Source organism: Rhinopithecus roxellana, chromosome 5 (genome assembly GCF_007565055.1).
Source record: "Rhinopithecus roxellana isolate Shanxi Qingling chromosome 5, ASM756505v1, whole genome shotgun sequence".
NCBI lineage: Eukaryota > Metazoa > Chordata > Mammalia > Primates > Cercopithecidae > Rhinopithecus > Rhinopithecus roxellana.
The window spans coordinates 74,606,627-74,633,098 of record NC_044553.1 but is presented as its reverse complement, the minus strand read 5'-3'; the positions used below and the strand labels follow the sequence as shown (position 1 = coordinate 74,633,098).

At 44.2% G+C, this 26,472-nt stretch overlaps 1 protein-coding gene across 2 annotated transcripts in view; it reads left to right on the top strand.

Annotated features, from left to right (window-relative positions):
- RYR3 (ryanodine receptor 3) overlaps positions 1-26,472 on the top strand; it is a 407,410-nt gene that overhangs the window by 181,048 nt on the left and 199,890 nt on the right. For both annotated transcript variants that reach the window (XM_030930996.1, XM_030930995.1), the window contains exons 30-37: positions 510-673; positions 4,237-4,402; positions 11,249-11,335; positions 11,722-11,948; positions 13,638-14,433; positions 15,027-15,227; positions 20,619-20,721; positions 21,603-21,740. In XM_030930996.1, the coding sequence (XP_030786856.1) occupies positions 510-673; positions 4,237-4,402; positions 11,249-11,335; positions 11,722-11,948; positions 13,638-14,433; positions 15,027-15,227; positions 20,619-20,721; positions 21,603-21,740 (1,882 nt within the window). The remainder of the gene's footprint in view (positions 1-509; positions 674-4,236; positions 4,403-11,248; positions 11,336-11,721; positions 11,949-13,637; positions 14,434-15,026; positions 15,228-20,618; positions 20,722-21,602; positions 21,741-26,472) is intronic.

The window sequence follows — 26,472 nt, the reverse complement described above, 5'->3', positions numbered from 1 at the left end:
GTGAACTCTTTCTTAAGCAACCTCTTTCAAGACTTTCCAGAAAAAAACACTGGACCTCCTTGTAGAAGGAGAAAGTGTAACAGGAACACTGTGACCCTTGACCACTCTCTCTGAGGGCAGAGACTGTGCCTGCTCTCTCCTGCAGCCCAGATCTGCCCTGGTGCCCAGGAGAGGGTTAGGGCTCTGTGCTGCCATTCTGAGCAGTTGCCACTGCTTCCATCCACAGCATCTCCTGATTTCAGCACCAGCGTCTTCTGGGCAAAGGGTGATAGATTAGCTTAAGCATTCGCTTTGCCAGATGCTACAGCAAAATAGAAAGGAAAAATTAGGAAGCCAGAATCCCTATTCAGCCTGCCTTCCAGATCTAGCATGTAGTCTACCTCTACTAGTGTGCACTTTTCCAGAAATCAAAAAGGAGCCAAGTGAGCTGCTGTGTTATTTCTGCCTCTTGGGCCCCCTCTCCTCAACTGGATGGGGGCCATTGACTCCCGTCTGCATTCTCTCCACAGCAGTGCTACTATGCCGTCCGCGTCTTTGCTGGACAGGATCCATCCTGCGTCTGGGTCGGATGGGTGACTCCAGACTATCACTTGTACAGTGAAAAGTTTGACCTGAATAAAAACTGCACAGTGACTGTCACCCTAGGGGATGAAAGAGGCCGGGTGCACGAAAGGTAAGAGGGCTTCCAAGTGGCAGGGTTAGCCATCGGGCTTCTCAGTCCCTCCCCGCAATCTTTTTCTTCCATCCCACACCCAAAGAAGGAAACATCTCAGCCTCTCTTAAAAGGAGAAAATGAAGTACAGGCTTCAAATAAACAAACCAGTACTATGACAGTGAGAAAAAGTGCTAGTGAAAATAGAGAAGAACTTCATCATGTATATAAACTGTGACCCAGGGATGGAAAGTATAGACCGGCAGTGGGGTACGTGATCTCTCTCAGAGTTTTTTCCAGGACCTCTGGGCAAGTCCCAATTTCTACAACATCAGAACAAGACAGAAAATCTCTGGGTGCTTGAGAGAAGTTGATTCAGAAGAAATAAAAAGATATAGCACATCACACACTAACTGATACACTCAGAATTCCTCCTCCCAAGAGCTTATAATGGTTGAAAGCATAAGGAATCAAAGAGACACTAAGACTTCATGAATAATAACCACCAAATAGAAATTAGGAAACTTTAGGGGCAAGCACATTCTAGGCACACCATACCCTCCAACTGGTCTGCTGGCGCTGCCAGAGAAGGGATTGTTGGCCAGATGTGCTCCAGAGGTGACTCGGGAGACTGTGGCTTGTGGTTTCCCTCTGTTCCCCACCTACGTGAGGTACAGGAGCATCTTTTCCCTATACGGCCATATGTAGAGATGTCGTAAGTTGTTTTTCAAGCTGGCTTTTGCTCCCTACAAAGACAGGAACGTCTTGCAACCAGTGCCCTTTAGAGAATATTGGCTCACCAAAGACTAGTGGCCAGAGGTGAGTCACAGTCACTGTGTCATGAGGGACCAGCAGCTGGTTAAGAGTGCTGGCTTAGACAGGGCACGGTGGCTCATCCCTGTAATTACAGCACTTTGGGAGGCCAAGGTGGGCAGATCATGAGGTCAGGAGATTGAGACCATCCTGCCCAACATGGTGAAACCCTGTCTCTAGTGAAAATACGAAAATTAGCCGGGCATGGTGGCACATGCCTGTAGTCCCAGCTACTCGGGAGGCTGAGGCAGGAGAATTGGTTGAACCCAGGAGGCGAATGTTGCAGTGAGCCAAGATCGTGCCACTGCACGCCAGCCTGGCAACAGAGCAGGACTCTATCTAAAAAAAAAAAAAGTGCTGTCTTTAGAATAAACTGCCTGGGTTTGTAGGGGTATGACATTGGACCAGTCACTTAATCTCCTTGGGCCTTGATTTCCTCATCTATAAGATGAGGATAATAGTTTCTATTATCACGGAGTATTGTGAGGATTAAATAAGTTAATTCATAGAAAAATTCTTAGGACAGTGCCTCAACTCAAGCACTCAATAAATTTCAACTACAGTCATCCCTTGGTATCTGAGCTAGATTTGCCCCAGCATCTTCCACCTATACCAAAATCCACTCATACTCAATCACTGCAATCAGCACTGAACCCCGGTATAGGAAAAGTCAGCCTTCCCTATATGTGAGTTTTGCACCCTGTGAACACTGTATTTTCAATCCATGTGTGCTTGAAAAAAATTCACCTGTAAGTGTACCCATGTATAATGGACCCATGCAATTCAAACCCATGTTTTTCAAGGGTCAGCTGTATAATTATTATTCCTGTTATTGAATGTCCATCACTATGAAAGCCAAAATAGATGCTGTGAGCAACATCTGGTTTAGATTGGAAAGGAAAGGATTCTAAAGTAATTGACCAACCCAGGCTTTGTTCTTCAGCCAGAAGAAAAGGCAGAAGTGTCCACCTCATTTGAGTTTGTAATTCCAGTTTGCTGGCTCTACCATACGAGATCGATTACTTGATTTATCTGAGTCTCCGTGGCCATACTTACTGTGGAAATTAACATTTTAGCACCTAGGAGAAGACATACTGTATGGTACACATTCAATAATTCTTACTTCTTTGTCCTACGTAATAAGAAATAAATACAAAATCTGTTTACAGATGCTTTAGGACATTTTGAATTTAGGTCTTTAATATATGACCAAAGCCAACTGCTTCACATTCCCACAGCTTGAATACATTATTAAGTGAATTCTGTATTAGTCATCAGTGTGGCTAGCATCTTAATCACTAAAAAGTAGTACTAACATGGCTGCAGTTATGGAACTCTAATAATGCTATAACTCTTTGAAAGAGGCTATTGGCACTGGCCCCTGCCTGAGGGCATTCACAGGAAGTGAGCATGAGGAAGGCATTCACAGGAAGTGAGCAGGAGGAGGGCATTCACAGGAAGTGAGCAGGAGGAGGGCATTCACAGGAAGTGAGCATGATGGCTTTCACAGGAAGTGAGCAGACCCATTGTTGCCCCAAAGGAGAGGACAGGAAATTAATGCATGCTTACCAAGGGAGAAAGTGATAGACTTCTACAGGCAGAAGGAACCTTGGCGAATCCTAAGTGAACCCTTGGTTTTTCAAATAAGAACATCATCCCGAGAGGTGGAGCAACTCTCAGAGTTGACAGAATCTATTCCAGGATCTACCCACCCCACGGTGCCAGATGTACTGTCCCTGGCCCTGTGTGGCTTTGCCCTCCATGCTGAGTACCACAACAGGAAGCCGGGCTGAGTCACATCACACTGACCCTAAGATGTTTAAAGGGGCTGCTCTTGCATCAGGTATAGAGTCACCCTTTGATTTAACTTGAGAAAAGTCATGTCATGTCACTTCGAGGGACCAGGTGCCTGAGCTGACGTACACCAGTGTGGGTTTAGAAGGAGAAAGAATCAGTCATCTCTTGCCCATGGTGGGGAGCTGTGAGAATCACCTCAGCCACTGCACATCTCCACAGCTCACCTGGGATGTGAAATCCTACAATTAAGGGATTGGGCTTTGGAGCCCTAAGGACTTTTTCATGATTACAGTTTGATTTTAAGTGTAAATACCTATAATGGAGTTTTGTATTCTGGGGGTTGGTAGACAGAAAGCTAAGCAAGGCACCTAAGTTGATGGTTAGCCAGTAGTGCGGGAGGCAGAACTCCAAGGCACTGGGAAGGACAGGGGCATATAAGTCAAGGTAGTGGCAAGGTGTCAGAGAAAAACTACTTCGTAGGGAGCCCAGGCCAGCCATCCTAAGGAATGTGGGCCTGAGTTTTCAAGTGTTTTATGGCCTTTTGTGCTGGTTACCAGACTGGGACTCTGAAACCAGACTTTTGTTTCTGCCTCTTATTCCAAATCCCCACGTAAGTTTGCCAAAGGTGGTCATTCACCCCATGCCTCAATTTCCCATCTCTGTGGTGGGATGCTACCATTCCCTGATCTGTTTCACAAAGGTGTGTTGATGCTGAGTCTGGAAACAGTTCTCTGAACATTGTGCTCTTTGGAAGGAGGTAGCCTGAATAGATTGCCACACCCCTACACTGAGTGGTTGGTGTCTGAGTAAATGGGGGTGAAGCTAAATAAACTCATTTAAGAAAAAAAAATTATCTGGGGCTGAACAGAAAGCTTCCTAGGAAAGTTTCTGTAGCTATTTTCATTTCATTCCTGAGTCTTGATTACAAACTGCCCCAGTCCAGATTCTCTGCCTTTTCCTGTCTTGGCTCCTAGTGTGAAACGCAGCAACTGCTACATGGTCTGGGGCGGGGACATAGTGGCCAGTTCCCAGAGATCAAATCGGAGCAACGTGGACCTGGAGATCGGCTGTCTTGTGGATCTGGCAATGGGCATGTTGTCCTTCTCAGCCAACGGAAAAGAACTGGGCACCTGCTACCAGGTAAGGGCGGCTTCTGGGGCCGAAACAGGGCTATCCCAGGCCTGGTGTTTGTGACTGTGTTCCTTGTTCTCGGTACTCAGCATTCCTGTCACAGTGTGTCAAGCTGATGAGCCCGTGTGGGCCATGGACCACTTAGGACAGCAGATAAACAAGAACAAAGTTACTTCATTGTGTGCAGAGAACACAGGGCTGGGCAGTCACTGTGATTGCCATAGTGATTGTTGATCCAATATGCTGGTCATCTTTCTAGAGGATGAAAACGCTTTTCCTTGGTGTTGAGCTGTAAAAGGTTGTTCATTTATTTCATAAATATTTCTTGTGCAGCCTTATCTATTACCTGCACTATACAAGATGCAAGATGTAAAGTGTGAACAGAAATACTTCTCACTTTAAGAAACTTCTGTACTCAGAAACCTATAAAAATGGATTAATTTGCCAGGAAGTATCCCTTTTGCAAAAAGGTTATCCACATTCCCTATAACTACCTTACAGGATGCTTTAAAAATACATTTATAGGCCAGGCACGGTGGCTCACACCTGTAATCCCAGCACTTTGGAAGGCCGAGGCGGGGGGATCATGAGGTCAGGAGATTGAGACCATCCTGGCTAACACAGTGAAACCCTATCTCTACTAAAAGGGCAAAAAATTTGCCAAGCGTGGTGATCCGTGCCTGTAGTCCCAGCTACTCAGGAGGCTGAGGCAGGAGAATTGCTTGAACCCGGGAAATGGAGGTTGCAGTGAGCTGAGATCATGCCACTGCACTCCAGCCTGGGCAACAAAGCAAGACTCCCATCTCAAAAAAAAAAAAAAAAAAATACATTTATATAGATAATGTGTTTCCTCATTTCCTGGACTGTGAACTTCCATAGAGCTACTCAGGAAAACCATCCATTATACACATGTGGGTTTACCTGTCATTAACCACAAGCAGCCTGATCTCTTCATTCTTGATGGCCAGGTGAGCTTGGGAAACTGCCACATATCAAATTCTCTTGAAGTTTTGTAATGAAGGTTAGCACACTGAAACTTTTGAGAAGTACTTCAGAAAGAAACCTATCTAACCAAGCAATTCTCAAATTATTTGACAAAGAAAAGCACTTTTTAAACTTTAAGAACCAGTAATAGTCTGTGAACCTAGAGTTCCACAGAGCATACTATGGCAGATGGGAAGTTAAGGAATTAATGTCTATGTTAAACATTCTTGACTCTCCAAGGCAAAATGGAGAGTCACAAGTATTTGTAGACAGAGAACGCTATACGAATTCAAAAAAGGAAGAGCTCATTCCATCACGAGCAGTCAGGAACATGTTCATTAAGGAGAAATCTTGATTTTTTTTTAAAGGAAAAAGCATTTGTATACAGGTGTGGAGGCTCACACCTGTAGTTTCAGTATCTTGGGGAGGCCGAGGAAGACAGATCACTTGAGCTCAGGGGTTTGAGACCAGCCTGGGCAACATGGTGGACCCTCAGCTTTACAAAAACTACAAAAATTAGCTGTGTGTGGTGGCATACACCTGTAGTCCCAGCTACTCAGGAGGCTAAGAGAATCGCTTGAGTCTGGGGAGGTCAAGGCTGCAGTGAGCCATGATTGTTCCACTACACTCCAGCCTGAGTGAGTGAGACCCTGTCTTAAAGAATGAATGAATTTTCATGGGTAGAAAGAGAAGAGTGTTGAATACATAGCTCAAGAAGCATTATGGAGATAGGGAACCATGAAGTGTGCTTAAGGATCGGTGGACATCGCATAGGGCTCTTACAGTTATTGGTAAGAAATGTATTTGGAAAACTAGGGAGGTATAGATAGGAAATGGGGAACCATTGAAGGTTTCTGAGCAGGAGAGTGGCATGCAGTATTTAAGGAATCCAGCAGTTTTTCAGGGTCACTGGTTTACCTGACTATAGCAAATTAAAAACATCCTGCTATGATGTATATGGATACAACTGATTCTTAAGTCAGCCTCAGGTTACAGCCTCCAGGCTGAAAAGCCTGTTGGCAGCCAGTTCTCTGGCCTGTGGTTGGAGAGATGAGGTAAGGTAGAGAGGAGACAGAGTAGCCACCTCCCATCTGAAATGTTCATTGACTAAGAACAGATGGAGCAAACCGTTCCTGGGAGCGGTGAACAGCCTGCTGGCACACAGGCCGCCACCTTGTCTCTCCAGCACCTCCTGCCGTGCATGACCGTCTCTGCACCTCCTCCTCCTCCTGGGAGAAAGTGGGAATCATCACCACTTGGCACACTTGCTTCAGCAGCTGGGGCACAACCAACTGTTTCCAGAAAGATGCACTCGCAAAGCCAGGCTTTGAGACAGAAAGTCAAGTATTTTTCTTCCAGTACTTTTTCATGATTCTATCTCCTCCAGCCCCAAATCCCCTGAGAAGTATTTTATATACGTTACTGCTGTCCTTCAGAATCCATTAGCTTTTTCCCATTAACTTTAGAAATGGGTTTAACTGAAGGGCCCTCCCTGAGCTGCAGAGAACGCTAAAGCATCTCATAACTTTTAAGACTAGCTGATCTTTGGCAGTTCAAAAAAGTTAATTAATTTGTTCACATGGCATTTGCAGCAGCAGTGACTTGTCTGCTTTGGGAAAGAGCCCGTGATGTTGAAGAGGAGGACACTGTGGCAGCTTTAGCCCACCTTTCACCATCCTCCTGGGTGATATAGGCTGGTCAGTTGTCTTCTTTTGGCTGGGTGCTGGTACCTACCTCCTGGAGAGCCTTCCTCCACCCCGTGCATAGAAATCCTCATGACCCTGCTCAGCAGTCCCAGTCCTGACTCTTGCCCTAAAGAATGCTGCTACAAAGGAGACGGTGTCAGGACTCTGTCCAGAAACCTGAGCGGCTCACACCCAGCCAGCCCCCTTCTCGTTCCAGGCACGACAGTAACGTGTCCTGCCATGCATCTGGTCCCTGACAGGGGGATCGTTGTTATTCCACAGCTGTAGCCATTTTCATTTTTCAATTATCTCAAGAAGAACAGTCCAGCAATATTGATACACTGGCTTTCAGATTTGGAAAGGACTCGAAACCAAAATAACGAGAGAAGGAGTCTCTGAAACAATGTTTCTAGACCTCCCCATTAAATAGTGATAAGCAATTTGAACACATTTTTCTGTCCCACTTAATATAATCAGTGGAGAATCTGAGAAATAAAATCTACCTTCAAGAGATGCTTCTCAGTGATTGCCACTCCAGGCACACCAGTCTGAGACACAGGCAGCTATGTGATCCGGATTTATAAGAGGCGTTAGCTTTCAATTCAGGCCGGTTCCTATGCCATGACCTTCACACGTGATTAGAAAAAGGATGTCCATTATTGTAAGGACAGAACAGATCAGCCAGTGATGAAAAGTGCCTCAGCTACAAAAGGGAGAGTGTCAGTGGCACACCACAGCAGTGCTAAATCTGGGCTGGTTGCACAATCCATGGGCATGGAAGTTCCTCATTTAGAAGGTAAGCTCCTTGAGGGTAGAGACCCTCTCCCGTGCTCACTGCCGCCTCCCCATGCATGAAACAGTACCTGGCACCTAGTGAATGCTCACCAAGTATGTGTTACCAGACTGACCCACAGCTGGGACATCCCCTTGTAGGCGTTTTTTTATTGCTGCCTGAGAAGTTACCACAAAATTTAGCAACTTCAAACAACACACATTATTTCGGGGTTCTGCAGGCTTGACTGGGTGCTCAGGTTCTCAGAAGGCCAAACACAAAGTGTGCCCTGGGCCTGAACCAGGCTCATCTGGAGGCTCAAAGATGATTCCACTTCTGAGCTCATTCAAGATATTGGCAGTTCTTTGAGGTTATGGGTCTTAGGTCATAGATTCTAAGGCTCCTGTTTCCTTGCTGGCTATCAGCCAGGGCCACTCTCAGCTCCCAGTGGATACCCACATTCCTTTACATGTGCCCCCCTCCATTTCAAAGCCAACAAGGACACATTCGGTTTTTCTCTGTGATTTTGCCTTCTTCCTCCAGCAGGAAAACTCCTGCTTTTAGAAGACTCGTGCAATTTGCAAAGGCCAACAAGGTCTCCCTATCTTGAGGGCAATTGGTTAGTACAATTGCATTACATCAGCAGAATGCCTTTTGCCACGCCACATAGCACGAGTAACACCGGGGTCCCGGAGGGCCTTCTGGAATCCTGCTTACCACACCACCAATTGCCCATTTTTATCCTCATTACACCCTCATGAGCCCACACTTGTGTTTCTTCTTCTTTTAGTGATTGAAGAGAAATTTCCTGTGTTTATCATGTGGGAGTACACTCTGCATGGTGGAGAATAAACCTATCCCAGCGCATCCTACATGCTCTCAAAACACCTACTTTCTGCAGGGAGGGTTGAGGAGAGCCCTGGAGTTTGGGCGGTTTATGAAGTTTTCAGGAACCTGTCCTGAGGGACCGGAAAATAAAACTCCCTCTTCAAGCTGTGGCTCCCTATACTGGTGTGACTTAGTTCAGCTAAGGAAGCCTTCGAATGAATGCATTTCTCTCTCCCTGTTTGCACAGACACATGGGCTTCCTGCTGGTTCAGATGAAGTTTTCTCAGCCACAGGAGCTCTGCTCCCTTCAGTTGGCAGTGACTTGAGGGCTACAAGTTGTTCTAGGTGTCACATAGTGGGCATTTGAGAAATCTGGGAGCCAGCCCAGGGGTGACTCCTGCCTTATAGCTCAAGTCAGAACAACATCAAATCATAATTTCCTATTCATGTCTCATTACCATGAACTCAGGGTCTGGCACAAAGCAAGTATATAATAGATACTACATAATAATCTGTTGAATGTCCTTTACAAGGCTTGTTTCAGGCACAGCCAGACAGTACTAGCAGTCTACTCCAACATTTTGGTTTTACTGGCACTTATCTCTTCATATCATCCGTGGAACATCCAGTATAAACCAAATATTTTTACCTGAAATGTGAGACCACTTTTGTGTACTAGAAGGACCATGTACTGGGTGAAAGTCTGGGGTTTAACCAGTCCAGCCTGTTTCATCATGAACAAATGATAGCACTAAATCATGCAATCTTCTAAGTCACAGCCATATAATTGTGTGGTTTTGTAAATCTCATGTCTAAATGCATTGAGGAAGTTCATTATTTAAAGAAAGCCTATGACAATTGCTTTGACAAAAAGAAAACTCACTGTACTCATTCTCTGTTGTCACATTACAAATTACTACAAATTTAGTGGCTTAAAATCACATACATTTATTATCCCATGATTTCTGTGGATCAGTAGTCTGGCCACAGTGTAGCTGGGTCCTCAGTCCCAGAGTCTCACAAGGATACAGTTAAGGTGTCAGCCAGGCTGCATTCTTTTCTAGAGCTCAGTATCCTGTTCCATGCTTATGTGCTTGTTGGCAGAATTCAGTTACTTGCATTTGTAGAGCTGAGGTCCTGTTTTCATGCTGACTGCATCCTGGGGCCACTCTCCCTACCCTCCACCCCCAAGAATTCCTTTGTTCCGTGGCTCTCTCATAAGCCCTTTGCCAGTATAGCTGCTCACATTTCCAAGATCATCTGGAGAAGCTTTCTCTCCAGTCCACCAAGATGAAGTTTTACATAAAATAATCTAGGAAGTGACAGGTCCTTCACCTTTGCCATTCTATTTGCTGAAAGCGAGACGCAAGTTCTAGGGGAATGATGACTCATTGGGGTCACCTTAGGGTATGTCCAGCACACCTGCCATCCCCTCATTTGTAGATGGGGAAAGTTGCAAGAATTTTCTAACAGCTACGTTTTCTTCAACCTAAAAGGTTTCAACTGGTGGAATTAAAGTCTCAGTGTGTGAGGAGACTTTATGTAGTCTTCCATCGTCCTCCAGTGACTCTCCCTTGAAAATACTTTAGTACTGGAGAATTCAGAGGCGGCTCCTCCATCAAAGGGAGCAAATAATACCTGGAGCTCCTGGTGTGGTACATTGATAAATCTAATGCTTCATCTAAGTGGCAGCTGGGGCACAATCAGTGCATCCCAGACCCTTCAACATAAGAACTGGAATGCTGAAGAGTGAGAATGGGGTGGAGAGGGTGGAGATGAGTTCAGAGGAACCCCGGGAGAGTGAGAGATTTGGGAGGGAGACAGTGTCCTTTTGTTATTCCAGCGAGGGACCTCACAGTCTTTGCCTGTAGAGCAGTGTTTCTCAATCGGGGGTGCTTTTGCCCTTCACAGAACATTTGGCAATGTTGGGAACCTTGTTGGTTGTCATGACAGTGGTGGGGCAGAGAGTGCTGCTGATGGGCAGTGGGCAGACGGCAGGGATGCCGCCCAGCATCCTACAGTGCACGGGATGGCTCCCGCCCCAAAGAGCTACCTGGCCTGAAATGTTGGCAGTGCCAAGGCTGGGAAACCCTGCCATGGAATCTCCCTGGGCTTGCTTGACTGATGTCGATTGCCTGTGTCACCACCCTATCCCAGTGATCATCTCCTGTGGGCAGGTGTGGAGAATGATGCTTCTGCCCATGTGCCACGCGTCTCTGGGCTCAATGAAGTGCAGGCACATCACATTGTTCAGTGACCAACAACGGGTGTGCCTTTGGTGGGAGTTAGCTTCACACCTACCTATCCTGCTGTGCACTGGAGGAAGCCACTGGCTACAGGTATCTGAGAGAAAAAGTGAAAGGACCTGGGATTATTCAGCCCCAAGTAGAGTGAGTGTTTAAGGTGTGGAATTGTGACAATCTCTGCTGGCTGACACCCGGTCTCCGTGAATTTCTGAGCAGTGGAGAATGACCAGACAGCTAGCCATCACTGGCATGAGATTGTTGACCAAAACACCCAATGGCTGAGCCGGCTGTGATATTTGCCCAGCTCCGGCCAAAGCTTTCGATTTGTTTTGATTTCCAGGTGGAGCCCAACACCAAAGTGTTCCCAGCAGTCTTCCTGCAGCCTACAAGTACTTCCTTGTTTCAGTTTGAACTTGGAAAGCTGAAGGTATTTATTGTCCTCTCATCTAATGGCCATGACAAGAGAAAGCAGAACTAAGCATTGGGGGAAAATCCCAGGCCTCAGAAGACAGGAGAAGCCCGCTCACTTCCCATAAGCCCCCAACCCCCAGGCCCTGCCCTTTCCTGTGGAATTCAGATGATAGAATATGCATTCTTATCTTCCCCTTTGCCCGCCTCTTTTGGGTGCTGAAAGAATCAATTAATGCTCATCTAACCCATTATTTGAAGTGCTAATTAATGTTGGTAAAGCCCTTAGAGGTCCCTGGATACATCTGTCCCTCTTTAATTTATACTGACCATCGTGGTTAAAACGTCTGGGTGCGTCATCCAGTAATTGTGTTTCTTTTCCAATGCCTTTCCCACGTGCCCCAGAACGCAATGCCCCTGTCGGCGGCCATATTCAAGAGTGAAGAGAAGAACCCGGTCCCACAGTGTCCACCGCGGCTGGACGTCCAAACCATCCAGCCCGTGCTCTGGAGCCGCGTACCCAACAGCTTCCTGAAGGTGGAGAGCGAGCGCGTGAGCGAGCGCCACGGCTGGGTGGTGCAGTGCCTGGAACCCCTGCAGATGATGGCGCTCCACATCCCCGAGGAGAACAGGTACCAGAGGGGCCCGTGAAGGAAGGGGCAGGCCTGGGGGCAGGTGAGGCAGAGCCAGGCAAGCCCAGAAGGGAACCAGGAGCATCTGTATTGGATCCTGCTTAGTCCCAATATGATTTTATTTCCCCAGTGCCTCAGTTTCTGTTCCTTCCCACTTTCATTACTCAGAAACAGCAGGAAACATATTACGAGGTGCTGCCACAGGACCTTTGTTGCAGCTCCTAGTGCCTGGGATCAAGGAACAGTGCCATGCCTCTAATTAAAAACCAGTTTACATTGAAATATGCATCATTTATGACAGGAAGGAGAAGAACGAGGCATCCTAGCTTGACTTAGAGAATCAGGAATCAGGTTCCTGGTCCCCCCTTGCTAAGAGGTGCTGTTAATTATGGCTGGGGTTCAATCCCCTTGCTCTCTCTTTCTGCTTTCTGGCTGTGTGGCCTTGGGTACATTACTTGTGGGCTCTGAACGTTGCTCTCTTCATCTACACAGTGAGAGAAGTGCCCGCCCAAAGGGTTTCTGGGAGGAAAAAAATGAGATGGTATAGGTATAATCTGGTACAGTTTCTGTACGTAGTAAGGAATACATGTTATAGTTATTGCTGTTCCTTGACCTCTTTGAATAAAAAAGCAGCATAATGGGAAAGGGTGGAGGTATTTGACACCTGCATAGGTCCCATTTAGATGTCCCACTGGGTCATGGGCAGCAGAGCAGGCCACAGCAGGAAAGGGGCAGAAAAGACCAGGAGCCCAGCCAAGTCAGTCAATTCTGCAGGGTCTTCAAATCCATGATGAGGCATCAGACTAAATGGAAAATCTAAGCAGAGATTAGAGCCCAGGCCTTGGACCCACACAAACAAGGAAGCTCTAAATCAAGGAGAAAGCCAGCTGGATTATGTTAACTGGTTTTAGGTTGGAAGGTGTTTCCTCTCGGGACAAGAGTGCAGGTGCGATTGTTTTCCGGTTGTTGGAGGAACACCCCATGGATAGTGATAGACTGGATATACAAATGATCCAGATCAGTGGTCCCCAGCCTTTTTGGCACCAGGGACTGGTTTCACGGAAGACAGTTTCTCCATAGACAGTGGTGTATGAGACTGGGGGAGCGGGTAGTGGGGATGGTTTCAGGATGAAACTGTTCCACCTCAGACCATCAGGCGTTAGATTCTTATAAGGAGCGTGCAGCCTAGATCCTTCACATGCACGGTTCACAATAGGGTTTACGCTCCTGTGAGAATCTATTGCTGGTCCCGGTCCATGGCTCCTGGACTGGGAACCCCTGATGTAGACGGTAGACTGACTGAAAGCATAATCTACATTTTCTGAGGAGATTTTACACAGGGAAATGCAAGATCTGCTTGATCCTACAAGTAAGATGACCAAGTCATCGCTCTCATCTATGTGAATGTTTTGTTTGGGAATTTTGGATTTTTTCCCAATAATGAGGACTTTCATAGTTGGTAAACCAGCATCTTGCAGGCTTTTGAGAGTCTTGTAGTTAAATATGGTGGAGTACTAGGAACCGGAATATGGACCAGAGCTGAGAGAGGCATGATAAGCCATAAGAGAAACTGTGGCAGAGACCCCTCCATCCTTCCACCCACTCTGCCTCCGTTGGGCTGGGTGAAATCGCTGGATTCGGGTGGGTTCTTCTCCGCTTGGTGTGGCTGATTGCTCGTCCTGTCCTCAGATGTGTGGATATCCTGGAGCTCTGTGAGCAGGAGGACCTGATGAGGTTCCATTACCACACGCTGAGGCTCTACAGCGCGGTGTGCGCCCTGGGAAACAGCCGCGTGGCCTACGCCCTGTGCAGCCACGTGGACCTCTCCCAGCTCTTCTATGCCATTGACAACAAGTACCTCCCCGGCCTCCTTCGAGCTGGCTTCTATGACCTGCTCATCAGCATCCACCTGGCCAACGCCAAGGAGAGGAAGCTGATGATGAAGAACGAGTACATCATCCCCATTACCAGCACCACCAGGAATATCCGCCTCTTCCCGGACGAGTCCAAGAGGCATGGACTGCCTGGGGTGGGCCTGAGAACATGTCTCAAGCCCGGGTTCAGGTTCTCCACCCCTTGCTTTGTCATGACTGGTGAGGAGCACCAAAAACAGAGCCCTGAGATTCCCTTGGAGAGTCTCAGGACGAAGGCTCTGAGTATGCTGACAGAGGCAGTGCAGTGCAGCGGGGCCCACATCCGAGACCCCGTAGGGGGGTCTGTGGAGTTCCAGTTTGTGCCTGTGCTGAAACTCATTGGAACCCTGCTGGTCATGGGCGTGTTTGATGACGACGATGTTCGGCAGATCCTCCTCCTGATTGATCCCTCTGTGTTTGGGGAGCATAGTGCGGAGACAGAGGAGGGAGCAGAAAAGGAGGAAGTGACCCAGGTGGAGGAGAAGGCTGTGGAGGCTGGGGAGAAGGCCAGCAAGGAGGCTCCCGTCAAAGGCTTGTTGCAGACTCGATTACCCGAGTCCGTCAAGCTGCAGGTAAGCTGCAGGTGGTTAAGTGGAGGCAGGTTAATAGATCTTCTGCTTTGATAAAAATATCAGGAACACACTGAGGGTTAAAGGAGATGAGGTATGTCAAGTGCTCGGCATAGGGACTGGCCAAGAGTGCTTGATGATTATGGTGCTTGTTGAATAAGTTCTAACAGTGATAAGCTTGGTAATAATAACAATCCAAAACAACTCATCCCAGAAAAGTAGTGCAGAAAACAGTGGAAGATGGAGAGAAGGACAAGCATCTCTACTTTCCATCCTCCAGGACTGGAAAATTTCAGAAAGGGAGGTAGCACTCACATGCATGATCTGGAGCTGGTTTTTCTACTGAGCTTCCTGGGAAAATATTTTCTTAGAAATACCATTCTTTCTCTCCACAGGCAGATTTCCTCTGTCTTTAGTGAGCTGCTTTCTGTTACTGCCTTCACCTTAATGGTGAAAATTTGAGTAACAGCTCTATGACCACTGTGTGGCAATTTACTTTAATTGTCTAAGTCTCAGTGCTACTGTCTGTAAAATGGAGATGCCAGCAGCCTCACCAATGTACACAAAGTGTTAAATATATAATACTTTCACTGCAGATGTGTGAGCTCCTCAGCTATCTCTGCGACTGTGAGCTGCAGCACCGAGTGGAGGCCATTGTGGCATTTGGTGACATTTATGTCTCCAAGCTGCAGGCAAATCAGAAGTTCCGCTACAATGAGCTCATGCAGGCCCTGAACATGTCGGCGGCCCTGACTGCCCGGAAGACCAAGGAGTTCCGCTCACCCCCACAGGAGCAGGTGAGGGTCCCGTCCTGAGCTTCCATCCAGTTCCTACGCAAGAACTTGAGACCTATGGAACAGGGCACATGAAACCTCTGTGGTGTCTGGGGCAGCCTCCAGAGCTATGGAAGATGAAAAGACCCACTGCAATAGCAGGAGACAGGCTTAGTCCTGAAAGCTAAGGAATATGTGCCAATTCTCTTGGGTGGGAAAATACCCCTTTCTAAACTGCACATGCGGCAGGGCTTCCTCTCTCCTTTCACCCTCTCCAATGCCTCCATTACTGATTTGAAGACCAGACCACTGTTGGGATTCAATTGTCTCCTCAGCAAGGATACACCACTCATAAGGATTTCTGCCAACCCTTCCAGAAGTCACTACCTGTCCATCAGATACCAACAGAACAGGGTCAGCCTGCCCCTGTTTACGAGAGTTGGCCCACAGTCTTCTTCGTCCAATGTGTCTAAACCCCCTCGCCAGTAGCATGACTCTCTCACAAAGCCTCCCCAGCTCCACGGAGCCTGGAGAAGGGGACTCGGGGACTCAGCGAGTGAGTCATCTTTGTGATTTGTTGCATTCATTCTTCACAGTACCCACCTTGGGGTTAGCCTTACCCCGGTAGGAAGGGCTTCTTTAAGAAGAGTCAAGATCCTGGTGAGAAATTTCTAAATGAGAGAGGCACATCTGGTAGAATAAGAGTTTCCATTTTCCCCACTGCTCAGCAGCTCACTTAGACCCTGCGGGTGAGTTGGCCACTGCTCCCTAAGTGTTCAAAAGAAAAGATAAATCTTTCATTGAAGAAAGTAGTTTTTGTTTTGAAACCAGATCTTTGGATTATGTATATACATATACATATATATGTATACATCCTGAGAGGGAGATGCAAAATGTAGGTAATTTTTGCATCTCCTCCCCAGGGTTCTTGCAAGGATCACATGAGATAATTTGTTTAGATTGCTTAGCATGATGCCCATCGTAGAGTAAATATATATACATATATATAAAACAAGCAGCCTGTCCATAAAGTGTTGTCAATATAGCTACCACCATTTTATGTTAGTGGCAGAAATACAACTCCATCCGATTACTTTCCTAACGTATTTTATAACACAGATATTTATATTGGCTTAAAAATGAATGACATAACTTGGCTTTTAAAAGATTCTCTTGAATGATACCAGCCTGGCTAATGAGCGGGTAAAGCTTATCATCCCTTTGCAAAATGAGAAAGCCCTTTGGATTGACTGGAACAAATTATTTGCATCACACAAAATGCACAAGTGGGCTGTTTTCCCAAGAATTACTTTTGAAGGCTTTACAAATGTTGTCAGGCTGCTTTTAGACTGGCAATAGATCTGAATGTTCCCTATTTCACTGGGCAAATTCCGGCTCTTTCATATGTATTTGTGAATAGCAGAAGACAGAATGACATGGTGATGGTAAGACATGTTGGCTTCAGACTGTGGGTTCCCAGACTGGCTCCCCCATTGCTCGCTGTGTGGTCTTCCACATGACCTCTCTGTATCTGTTTCTTTAGCTGCAAAATGTGGATAATTTTCGCATCTCCCTCCCAGGGTTCTTGCAAAGATCCCATGAGATAATTCATTTAGATTGCTTTGCATGATGCCTGTCACAGAGTAAGCATTCTGTAAGTACTAAGTGAGCTACTATTAGTTTTATTGTTGGAGATATTTGCAGTTGCTTCATCCCAGGCTCTGTGACCTTCCATCAGTGACCCAGTGAGTGGAGTTCACACATGTTTTCTGGCATCTCTTTCTCCCAGCCAAGCCTGGGGTTGCCCACCCAGTACTGTCCTCATGGATGTAGCTGCTCATGGTTCTGGCTCGTGGGAAGGACAATGTTTGCTCACACCCTTCCTTTCCCCATTCTGTCTCCATACCTTCTACTGTCTCTTGGGCTGCCATTTAGATCCACTGCCAGTCTAAAAACAGCTTGACAACATTAGTAAAGCCTTCAAGAGTAATTCCTGACAGAACAGCATACCTGTGCATTTGACACAGTGCAAATAATCTTTTCCAGTCAATCCAAAAGACTTTCTCATTTTACATCTAGCAAAGGGATGATGAGTATGTATCCTCCTTTAGTATTCTAAACAATCCTCTGATCAATCTCTTCAGACTCATTTCAGAAGTCTGTAACTCAAGAAATTCTTCACTAATGTATTAGACCAGTGATTCTTGAGCAAGCATCAGAATCATTTAAAAGGCTTAATAAAACACAGTTTGCTTGGTTTCACCCCTAGGGTTTCTTCTTTGAGACAGAGTCTTGCTCTGTCATGCAGGCTGGGGTACAGTGGCATGGTGTCAGCTTACTGCAACCTCTGCTTCCCAGGTTCAAGTGATTCTCACGCCTCAGCCTCCCAAGTAGCTGGGACTACAGGCATGCGCCACCATGACCAGCTAATTTTTGTATATTTAGTAGAGATGGGGGTTTTCCCATGTTAGGCAGGCTGGTCTCGAACTCCTGACCTCAAGTGATCCACCCGCCTCAGCTTCCCAAAGTGCTGGGATTACAGGCGTGAGCCACCACGCCCGGGCCTCATGTCTAGGCTGAGGCCCAAGTATTTGCATTTTTAGCAAGTTTTCAGGTAATGCTGATACTGCTGGTCTGGGAATAAAAATGAAAGAAGAGGCACTTACCACTATGAGATTCAGCTATCCTCCTGCCATCCCCCCCAGAGTATTCACTTCTACAAGGTACCTACCCGTAGAGTTACCAATATCAGGAAGATTTAATGTCATCAAAGGATATGGTGGATTTAGATCAATTTCAGAGAATAGTCATGCAAAATCACTTAGAAAATAGGATGCCTGAAAATTAGAATTTTAAAACAGTGATATCCTTCTACAACTTTTGAAGAGAAAATAGATTTTTAAGCCCTATATCCAGAGAGTATTCAGGAAGATGGAAAAAATCGGGGGATATAACTAAGTACAAAAGAAGGTAAAACTGAGATTAGTCCAAGGGTTGCTGGCAAGTTAGCCAAGCATAACCAGCTGCCCTTTCATTTCCAAGAGGACGTTATTAAAGGGCATGGCCTGCAGCAGAAAATTCAGCTCAACCCAGCTTTCTGTTGTATGTCCTACAGGCATGGAAGCCCCTGCTTCCTAAATGTTCTGCCAAAAGAAAGATCTTTTATTAGTAAAGAAACTAGTTTTCTAACTCAGAAACCAGATCTTCAAATCTTATTTTTAATCAACAACGAATCAGCGTATGTTAATATAATTACCGTAATTTTAGCTCACAGAAAAACCACAAACATGACTTTTCCCACCTGTTTTGTGGATATTTTTTCTTACAAACAATACCTCTACCTACTTCCAAAATATGGGTTGCAGTTAGAGCTTTAAGTAGAGTTCCTCCTAACAATGCTACAGAAGGTTCATGATTTAATAAGAGATTGTAAATGTGCCCAACCTAGAAATCCTAAACAGAAGGAGTTTGGGTTTTCCTGGCTTAGGCAGCAATATGTTAACCTCTGGTTATTTCTTTTGTCCCTCCAGATGTTCAGTGACCTGGGGTCGTGGCCCTGTGGGCAGAATTCGGGGACCCAGGAACCTGAGTGCAAAATGAATGACAGCTTTATTTTCATTGATCTCTGATAGCATTTCTTTTCTTATTTTAATACGGGCAGCAAAACAAGTAACTGACTTTGTCACCAACCAAAATTGCACATTTTTTCATATCACATTACAGTGGTTACGGTGTCTAGAAAAATCATTTTCATTCCTTACTACCTCAAGACCACAGTGGATATAACACCTGCCACTAGATCATTTTCTCTCATGAGTTAATAAAGAAGTACATATGTTACTACATCACAAATTTGATTTTTATAATTTTGATAACTATGTCAGTATAATTATTTCTCTTTGTAGTCCTATGTATTTTATTTTGTGCATTTAAAATACTAATCAGAGAAGCAATCCATGGGTTTCACCAGATTCTCAGAGGGGTCCATAGCACAAAAACTACTAAACACCCTGAGTCAGGCCAGGTACAGTGACTCACACCTGTAATCCCAGCACTTTGGGAGGCCAAGGCAGGCAGATCATGAGGCCAGGAGTTCGAGATCAGCCTGGCCAACATGGTGAAACCCCATCTCTACTAAAAATACAAAAAATTAGCCAGGTGTGGTGGTGCGCACCTGTAATCCCAGCTACTTGGGACCATGAGGCAGGAGAATCGCTTTAACCCAGCAAGCGGAGGTTGCAGTGAGCCGAGATCATGCCATTGCATTCCAGCCAGGGCAACAGAGCGAGAGTCTGTCTTGGAAAAAAAAAAAAAAAAAAAATCCCTGAGACAAAAACTAAAAGAAAAGAATGGTAGATTGGCACTGAAAAACATAAACCTACATGACAAAATAAAAACTTGTAGACAAACTTAAAAGCTGACTAAAAACTGGGCAATACATTTAGAGTATAAAAGTATATAAAAAGTGAAAAATCTGGAGGTGTGCAAAGCACTCAAGGGCAAATTTTTTTAAGATAATTACCCAGTAGAAAAATGGAGGAAAAATATGGATGGGAAATTTATAAAATACAAAATAAAATTAATTTTTATGTGTGAAAAAACAAATTTCAACCTCACCAATTAAGCATAAATTACAGCAACAGGAATATGACATTTTTCACCCATTCAGTTGAAAATATTTGAAAATATGTTAACTCTCATTACTATAATGAAGATGACATAGTAATACACACTTGTATAAATTTGTTAATAATGCAAATTATTGTAAGCTTTCTGAAGGGCAATTTGTAAATTCATATAAAAAACTATTAAAATATACAAACCTGTTGCTCTAGTCATTTTGATTCTGGGAGTTTATTCTAAGAAAATAATCAGAGACATGAACAAAAATTATTTTAAAGGAAACTCAAACCAACTTTATTTGTAAGGACAAATAATAGAAACAAATATGTCATAACAGTTAATTTTACATAAATTATTCATCCGTATAATTACAATGCACCTATTAAAAATTAGATTAAGAAAATAAGAAAATGTTCAAGTAACATTAAGCGGAAAACTCTGATTTTTAAAAGGTGTATCTGGAATGTGATCCATTCTGTGTGTATGCATATATAATGTCAGGAAGACATTAGCTAAAATATTAACAGTAGTTATCTTGGGGTGGTGGAATCACAGTAAATTTTCTTATTTAGATATTTTCCAAATGTTATGCAATTAATAAGTTACTTTTAGAATCAGAAAAAGGTGAAAGTTACTTTTAAATATTGGCCACTTTTACCAAAAAAAAAAAAAAAAAAAAATCACTAAGCAAAATAAATTTGCAAAGAATGTAAGTGTCTGTCTAAGGCGGGATCTGAGTTCCCTTGGCCAACATTGAGAACCGACTAGCTATTCTTCTCTTCCCCCTCAAAGATCAACATGCTTCTTAACTTTCAACTGGGAGAGAACTGCCCCTGCCCAGAGGAGATTCGGGAGGAGCTGTATGATTTCCATGAGGACCTTCTCCTTCACTGTGGTGAGCCGCCCAGAGAAAGGCTTTGTCCAAGAGAAGTCCGTTTTTGATTCCTTCATTAGAAAGCGAGTGGTGGGTTGGGAAGTTATTTTTGTATTTAAAATTGTAATACTGTCTTTCAAGACGTGACTCTATCCCAACTACTTGTATCAGAAAAGATACAAGAAGTAACCCTGGCAGAATATATGATCAAAATTCCTTCTACCTAGAAGAGCCTGTGCAGAGATATAAAGAGGAAACAGGGTTTCTAGCAAAAGAAGGAAGATAACTGATCCTTATATAAACCTCACCTAATTTACGTAAAGTTAGTTGGAACTCTCAGCTTCCAGATCAAACAAGATTCTGATCCCTTTGCTTTTTAGCTATTAGGTGTAGGGGGGTGGTGTTTAATAACTTCTGCCCTCAAGGCTTCTCAGCCAGCAATCTCTACTTGGATACGTACCTACTGGTTTTAAGTGGCTCTCGGCATTCATGTTGCTTGTACATGGGTAAGTTGAATAATACGTGGGTAATTGACAAGTTTTTCATTTGAAATAACTCAATGTTAACTCCTTCTACAGACTCTAGGGCCACGTCCCGCAAACATGCTTCCAGAGGTTTCAACACTATAGTATATGTAATCCCCCATACACTGTTCTGGAGGTTTTAGGGGTACAGATTCAAAACACCTGTTTTAGGATTAAACTTACTTGATATTCTGATAGACAGGAAATCAATCATTTTTTTTCCAAAAGCTATAAGATAGGTAAATATTTATGAGAGGTTGCCTGTGGTATCTTTAGAATGTTCCAGAAGGATGGAAGCAGTTTTTAAAATGTTCTTTCTGATGCCATGATTGTTTCATGTACTGCTTTGGATTTTCACCCTGTTCTGTGGCTTGGAAGGGGTTCCTTTGGAAGAAGAGGAAGAGGAGGAGGAGGACACCTCCTGGACAGGAAAACTCCGTGCTTTGGTGTACAAAATCAAAGGCCCACCCAAGCCAGAGAAGGAGCAGCCGACGGAGGAGGAGGAGAGATGCCCCAGTAAGTGACATTGCCTTTAAATGGTAGGGTGCTCTTCGAAGACTTAATTAAGATAACTGTTTTTTTAACAAATACTATAAGATAGATATGGTCTGCTTAACTTCAAAGAAAGCATCTGGGCAGTATGTTATAATTGCTGGTAGTTCTGTTATGTATTTTGGGTTCTGCCTTTCTTCTGATTGAAGAAACTTACTGTCAGACTGTTCTGAAACCTGAGATAGATTGCTTGGTGTCTGTTCTTGCTCTCTTGTTCTACTTAGAGGTGCCTGTAAATATATGCCTGTTCTTCTTTTATGTTTCCATAGTCTTCCTCTTTTAACCATTATTGTTTCTTAACGATAATTGTTTCTGTCACTTCCATTTGAAAAATTGGAAATTGAAAATTGCCCCAGAGAGGAAATAAAATAATAATAAAAGAGAGTTTGTAAAGGAAATAGGATATGAGTTTGGGGGTGTTGTTTTTGGATTTGGGGTATGATTTTTGAAAATGTAGCATCCTAGAGACTTTAACTTTCTATTTTTCAACAATGCCGAGCTTTGTCCAGATTTATCTCTAGAATCCTTATACTATCGATGACTCCTACCATTTTGACCCATGATGAAACAAGATTATAACTTGTTCTGCAGGGCTGTTAGACTGTCTCTAAGACATGAAATTTCAAGAGGAAGATTGTCTTGTCTGAGTATTATATATAATCAGTCCTCTCCTTGGTACACATTCAGCAAATTTATCATTTGTCTAAAGAAGAAGGAATTTCTCAGGTTTAATATCGTCGCTTTTTATCTTGTTTCCTATTCCTATCCATCTTAGAACACACTTTCAAATCATAGACTAGAGCAATTGACTGTCAAGATAGGATCGGTTTGTCTGAAAACACTACTTTGGGGTTCATACATCTTACTGCCCTTTATATCGACCTTTCATCTTTGTCAGAATATCTCTGAAGGGAACAAATCTCACTGTTCGTCAGCAGAAGTGTTGAAACCTCTGGAAGAGTGTATGGGGGACTTAGCACTGGCAACCCTTGATAGGGTAGTGCCATCAGTCACTCTGGAAAGGGTGGGTCTTTTGTGAGGGTGTGCCAGCCGCACTCTAAAGCCCCAAAAACGTGAGTTTAGAATCCCTTTGTGGTTGCAACCAAAGGAGAACTGAAAATAGGCCGAGTTACCTGTATGTCTCCTGTATCAGCTGCTGAGAGTCTATTTTGAAAGTGAATGCTTCTTTCCCACCTTCTTGTTCTTTTTTTTTTTTCCTGAGACAGGGTCTTGCTCAGTCACTGAGCCTAGAGTGCAGTGGTGTAATCTCCGCTCACTGCAACCTCCACCTCACGGGTTCAAGCGATTCTCCTGCCTCAGCCTCCCAAGTAGCTGGGATTACAGGCATGTGCTACCATGTCTGGCTAATTTTTGTATTTTTAGTAGAAACAGAGTTTCATCATGTTGGTCTTGAACTTTTGACCTCAAGCAGTCTGTCCTCCTCGGCCTCCCAAAGTGCTGGGATTACAGGTGTGAGCCACTGCGGCTGGCCTTTTCCCACCTTTTTTTTAACAGAGAGTATGTCGTGGCTGGGGATCCCACCAGGTGACCATTTCATGTGAGGTAAATGGAGTCAGTCAGATGAAGTCACTTGTCACCGGCCTCTGTGAAGCCTCCCCCAACATCTGTGAATGATGTTCAGGCACCAAGGATTGCAGTCTGCAGCCCCGCTACCTCAGGCCTCAGGCACACACACCACATTCTGTCTGTCTTGGCACAACGTGCACACTTGAGAGGCCAGCCCAGTATGAGACTGCGTGTCTTTACCTCATGCTTCTTCCTTTCCACAGGAGGAGTTATGAGAGGTTCACGCTTCGTGTCATAAGTTCTCTATCCTGGGATCCCAGAAATAGATGAAATGGTCGAGGTGGTCAGGCATGTTTGGCTTCTCTGCTGAATGTTCCAGACGTGATGAATCCCCTCACACAAGCCTGGCATTTTAAAATAAATTCTGGAGAGTGGTTTAACAACCACCACCCCCATAAATTATTTTTAATATGATCAAATGGAGACAAGGTTGCTGACTGCAGAACCAGAGACATTAAAGGGTCAAAATCCTTCAAATTATTGGTAACTTTGTTCATGTTATTGCCTAGCTGATTTCTATTACCCTTGCATTTGATGAAATAATAAAAGTGTAGATAGTGTTAGAAACATCCTACAATGAATTGGCAGTTTACCAAATACTTCCACACATATTCATTTACTGCTGTTAGTGTTCTACACTCCTCCATCGTATAGTTGGGGGAAGTAGGACTCAGAAGAATTACGAGGTATGTTTATTCTTTCCACCCTTATCCGGTTCCAGAAAAACATCTGGTGTCTGATTGTCACCAGCACAAGGTACCTAAAGTGAATAAAGCTATGGCTTGAAGGCAGGTCTTCTGACTGTCTGTATTGTACTGTGCTTTTCCACTGTAGCATGAGGCTTGCCAAAGAGCTTACCAGCATACATACTATGAGCTGCAAACACATATGGAATGGCTTTTTAAAATCACTCTTTTTATCTTGCCTACTACATCTGTGAGATATCTCACTATTGTGACTCAAAATCTGAACCCAGCGGAATTCAATGTTTTAACATTTAAAAGTTCAGCAAACCAAAGATCTGAATCGTTTTCAGATACGGTGGTGGTGGGCCCACCCTTCAGTCCCTCCGCTATGAGAAGTTGATGTTGGCCAGATGACCTGCAGAGAAGCCACAACTTTTCTGGGAAAGAGAGAGTGACAGTGTCCTGAAACTCATGTTCTGAAATGTGTTAGCTGGCTTAATGTTGAAGGGATTTGCCTCAATTAACTCCAAGCCATATTGTTAATGAAAGCTGTTATAGTATTACCAAAGGATCAAATGATAATGAACAAGTGAAAAAATCTAACAATAGTAGTCACTGTACTAAGTCACTTTTTTTTTCATATCTCCATCCAGAAGATTCCCTAGAAAATTTTTTGCCTGTTCATTCTGGCCAGTACTTCTCCAGCGCTGCAGTTTAAGCAGCATTTCCTTGAATGTAAATATATAGGCACTGAATTATTCTTCCAGAAGAGGCTGACCAGATATTTCTGCTAAAGTCTAAAATTAACAAAATAAAAATCACCTGTCAAATTTTACAGATTAAAATTTGGTACATTCTTGATCTCTGCCATTTGTTGAATGCTTTCCCATGGGAGAAGGAACCTCCATCCTGGCATCTGATCTCTGTGCTTAGAGTCCTTGAGATGACTCATTGCAATTCAGCTTTGGGTGGCTTCGGTTAAGAACTGAGTTATAGGTGAGTCTGTCTGAAGGAGGTGAACATCCCTCTTCCGTCTTTAGCCCTGTGCTGTTTGCCACAGAATGTTGCCTCTCACAGAGCTTAGTTGGTACTCTTGGCCTTGAATAACACCTGCTCTCCCCTGCCACTCTTCTAATGAAGACCAGGACTGGAGGTGACCTTGAACCTGTCAAGCCCCAAAGCCCCTACGTGTGTTAGCTCTTGCCTATTCACTGAACAGTCTAGCAGCCCTAAACCAAAATTCTCTGCCAGCTAAGTGCTGTAGCATGTTTAGTGCTGAGACGAAGAAAACATCTATACAAAGTAAGTCCCAGCACCTCAACACAAATACTCACATGCAAAGTAAGATACCTTAGTAGTAAGTACGTCTACAGAGCTCAGGCAGTATTTCTAAGCCTCTTCTCTAAATTCTCTCCAAAGAGCCTCTCCCTAAACACACACACAAACGCCTCCTCCGTGAAGTCTTTCAAACTCATCCTCCTTCCCTCTACCCCTTCCATATTGTGGAATTTCTAATAGTGTAAGTATGACTTTCCACCTTACGTGAGGTGTTTGTATATGTATTTGTTTTCTTCGCTGGGTCTTAATGCAGGGAGCATGTCGTACTTGTTTCCACACTCAGCTCTATGGCACCAATCTTTTTGACCTCCAACTGAATATTGGTCACTTGAGGCTCTTAAAAATGAAGAAAACAGGGAGGCAACTCAAAATAATCATGAGGTTGGATGTATTTTAATAAAAGTACAGACAAAATACAGTAGGTGGCCAGAGGAGGAGTTGAGAAATTGTCCGTAAACAATGTAGATGGATGGAGAAAATAAGAAGGAAAAGGCATTTTTAATGAAAAAAAAAAAAAAAAAAAAAAAGGCTGCTTCAACAAAGGCCCACGGGCAGCAAAGTTCATGTCATATACAGGAGTGACAACAAGTTGAGATAGGCTGAATTATAAAAAGAATAGATGGGTCAGAATGAAAAAAAAAGTGGTGTTAAAATACAGAACATCTTGAAAACATCCAGCGGCTAAACCTTATGCAGGCTTAGAGTGTTACTCTTTGTTATACCCATGTATTTTATAATATTTGGTCTCCCAGTTGTGGGGAGGGAGGGGCTAACACTTAACGTGGTACCCACTTTGTCCTGAGCATTGTCTTGAGCACTTCCATAAATATGACCTCATTTCACTCTCATGAGACCAATCTGCAATACACAATTTTATTTCTGTTTTGCAATTGAAGAAGCTGAAGTAAAGACAGAGTAAGTAACTTGCCAGAATCACACAGAGGTGGCATAAAGATTCAAAGCTTTGTCAACCTGATTTCAATGTCCATCCTTATCACTTACGTAAGAACATCCTGCCCCCTATAGGCAATGGCTGTGAAAGGTTCTTGAGGACTAAGTCATTCATTTACTTAACAACACTGAGA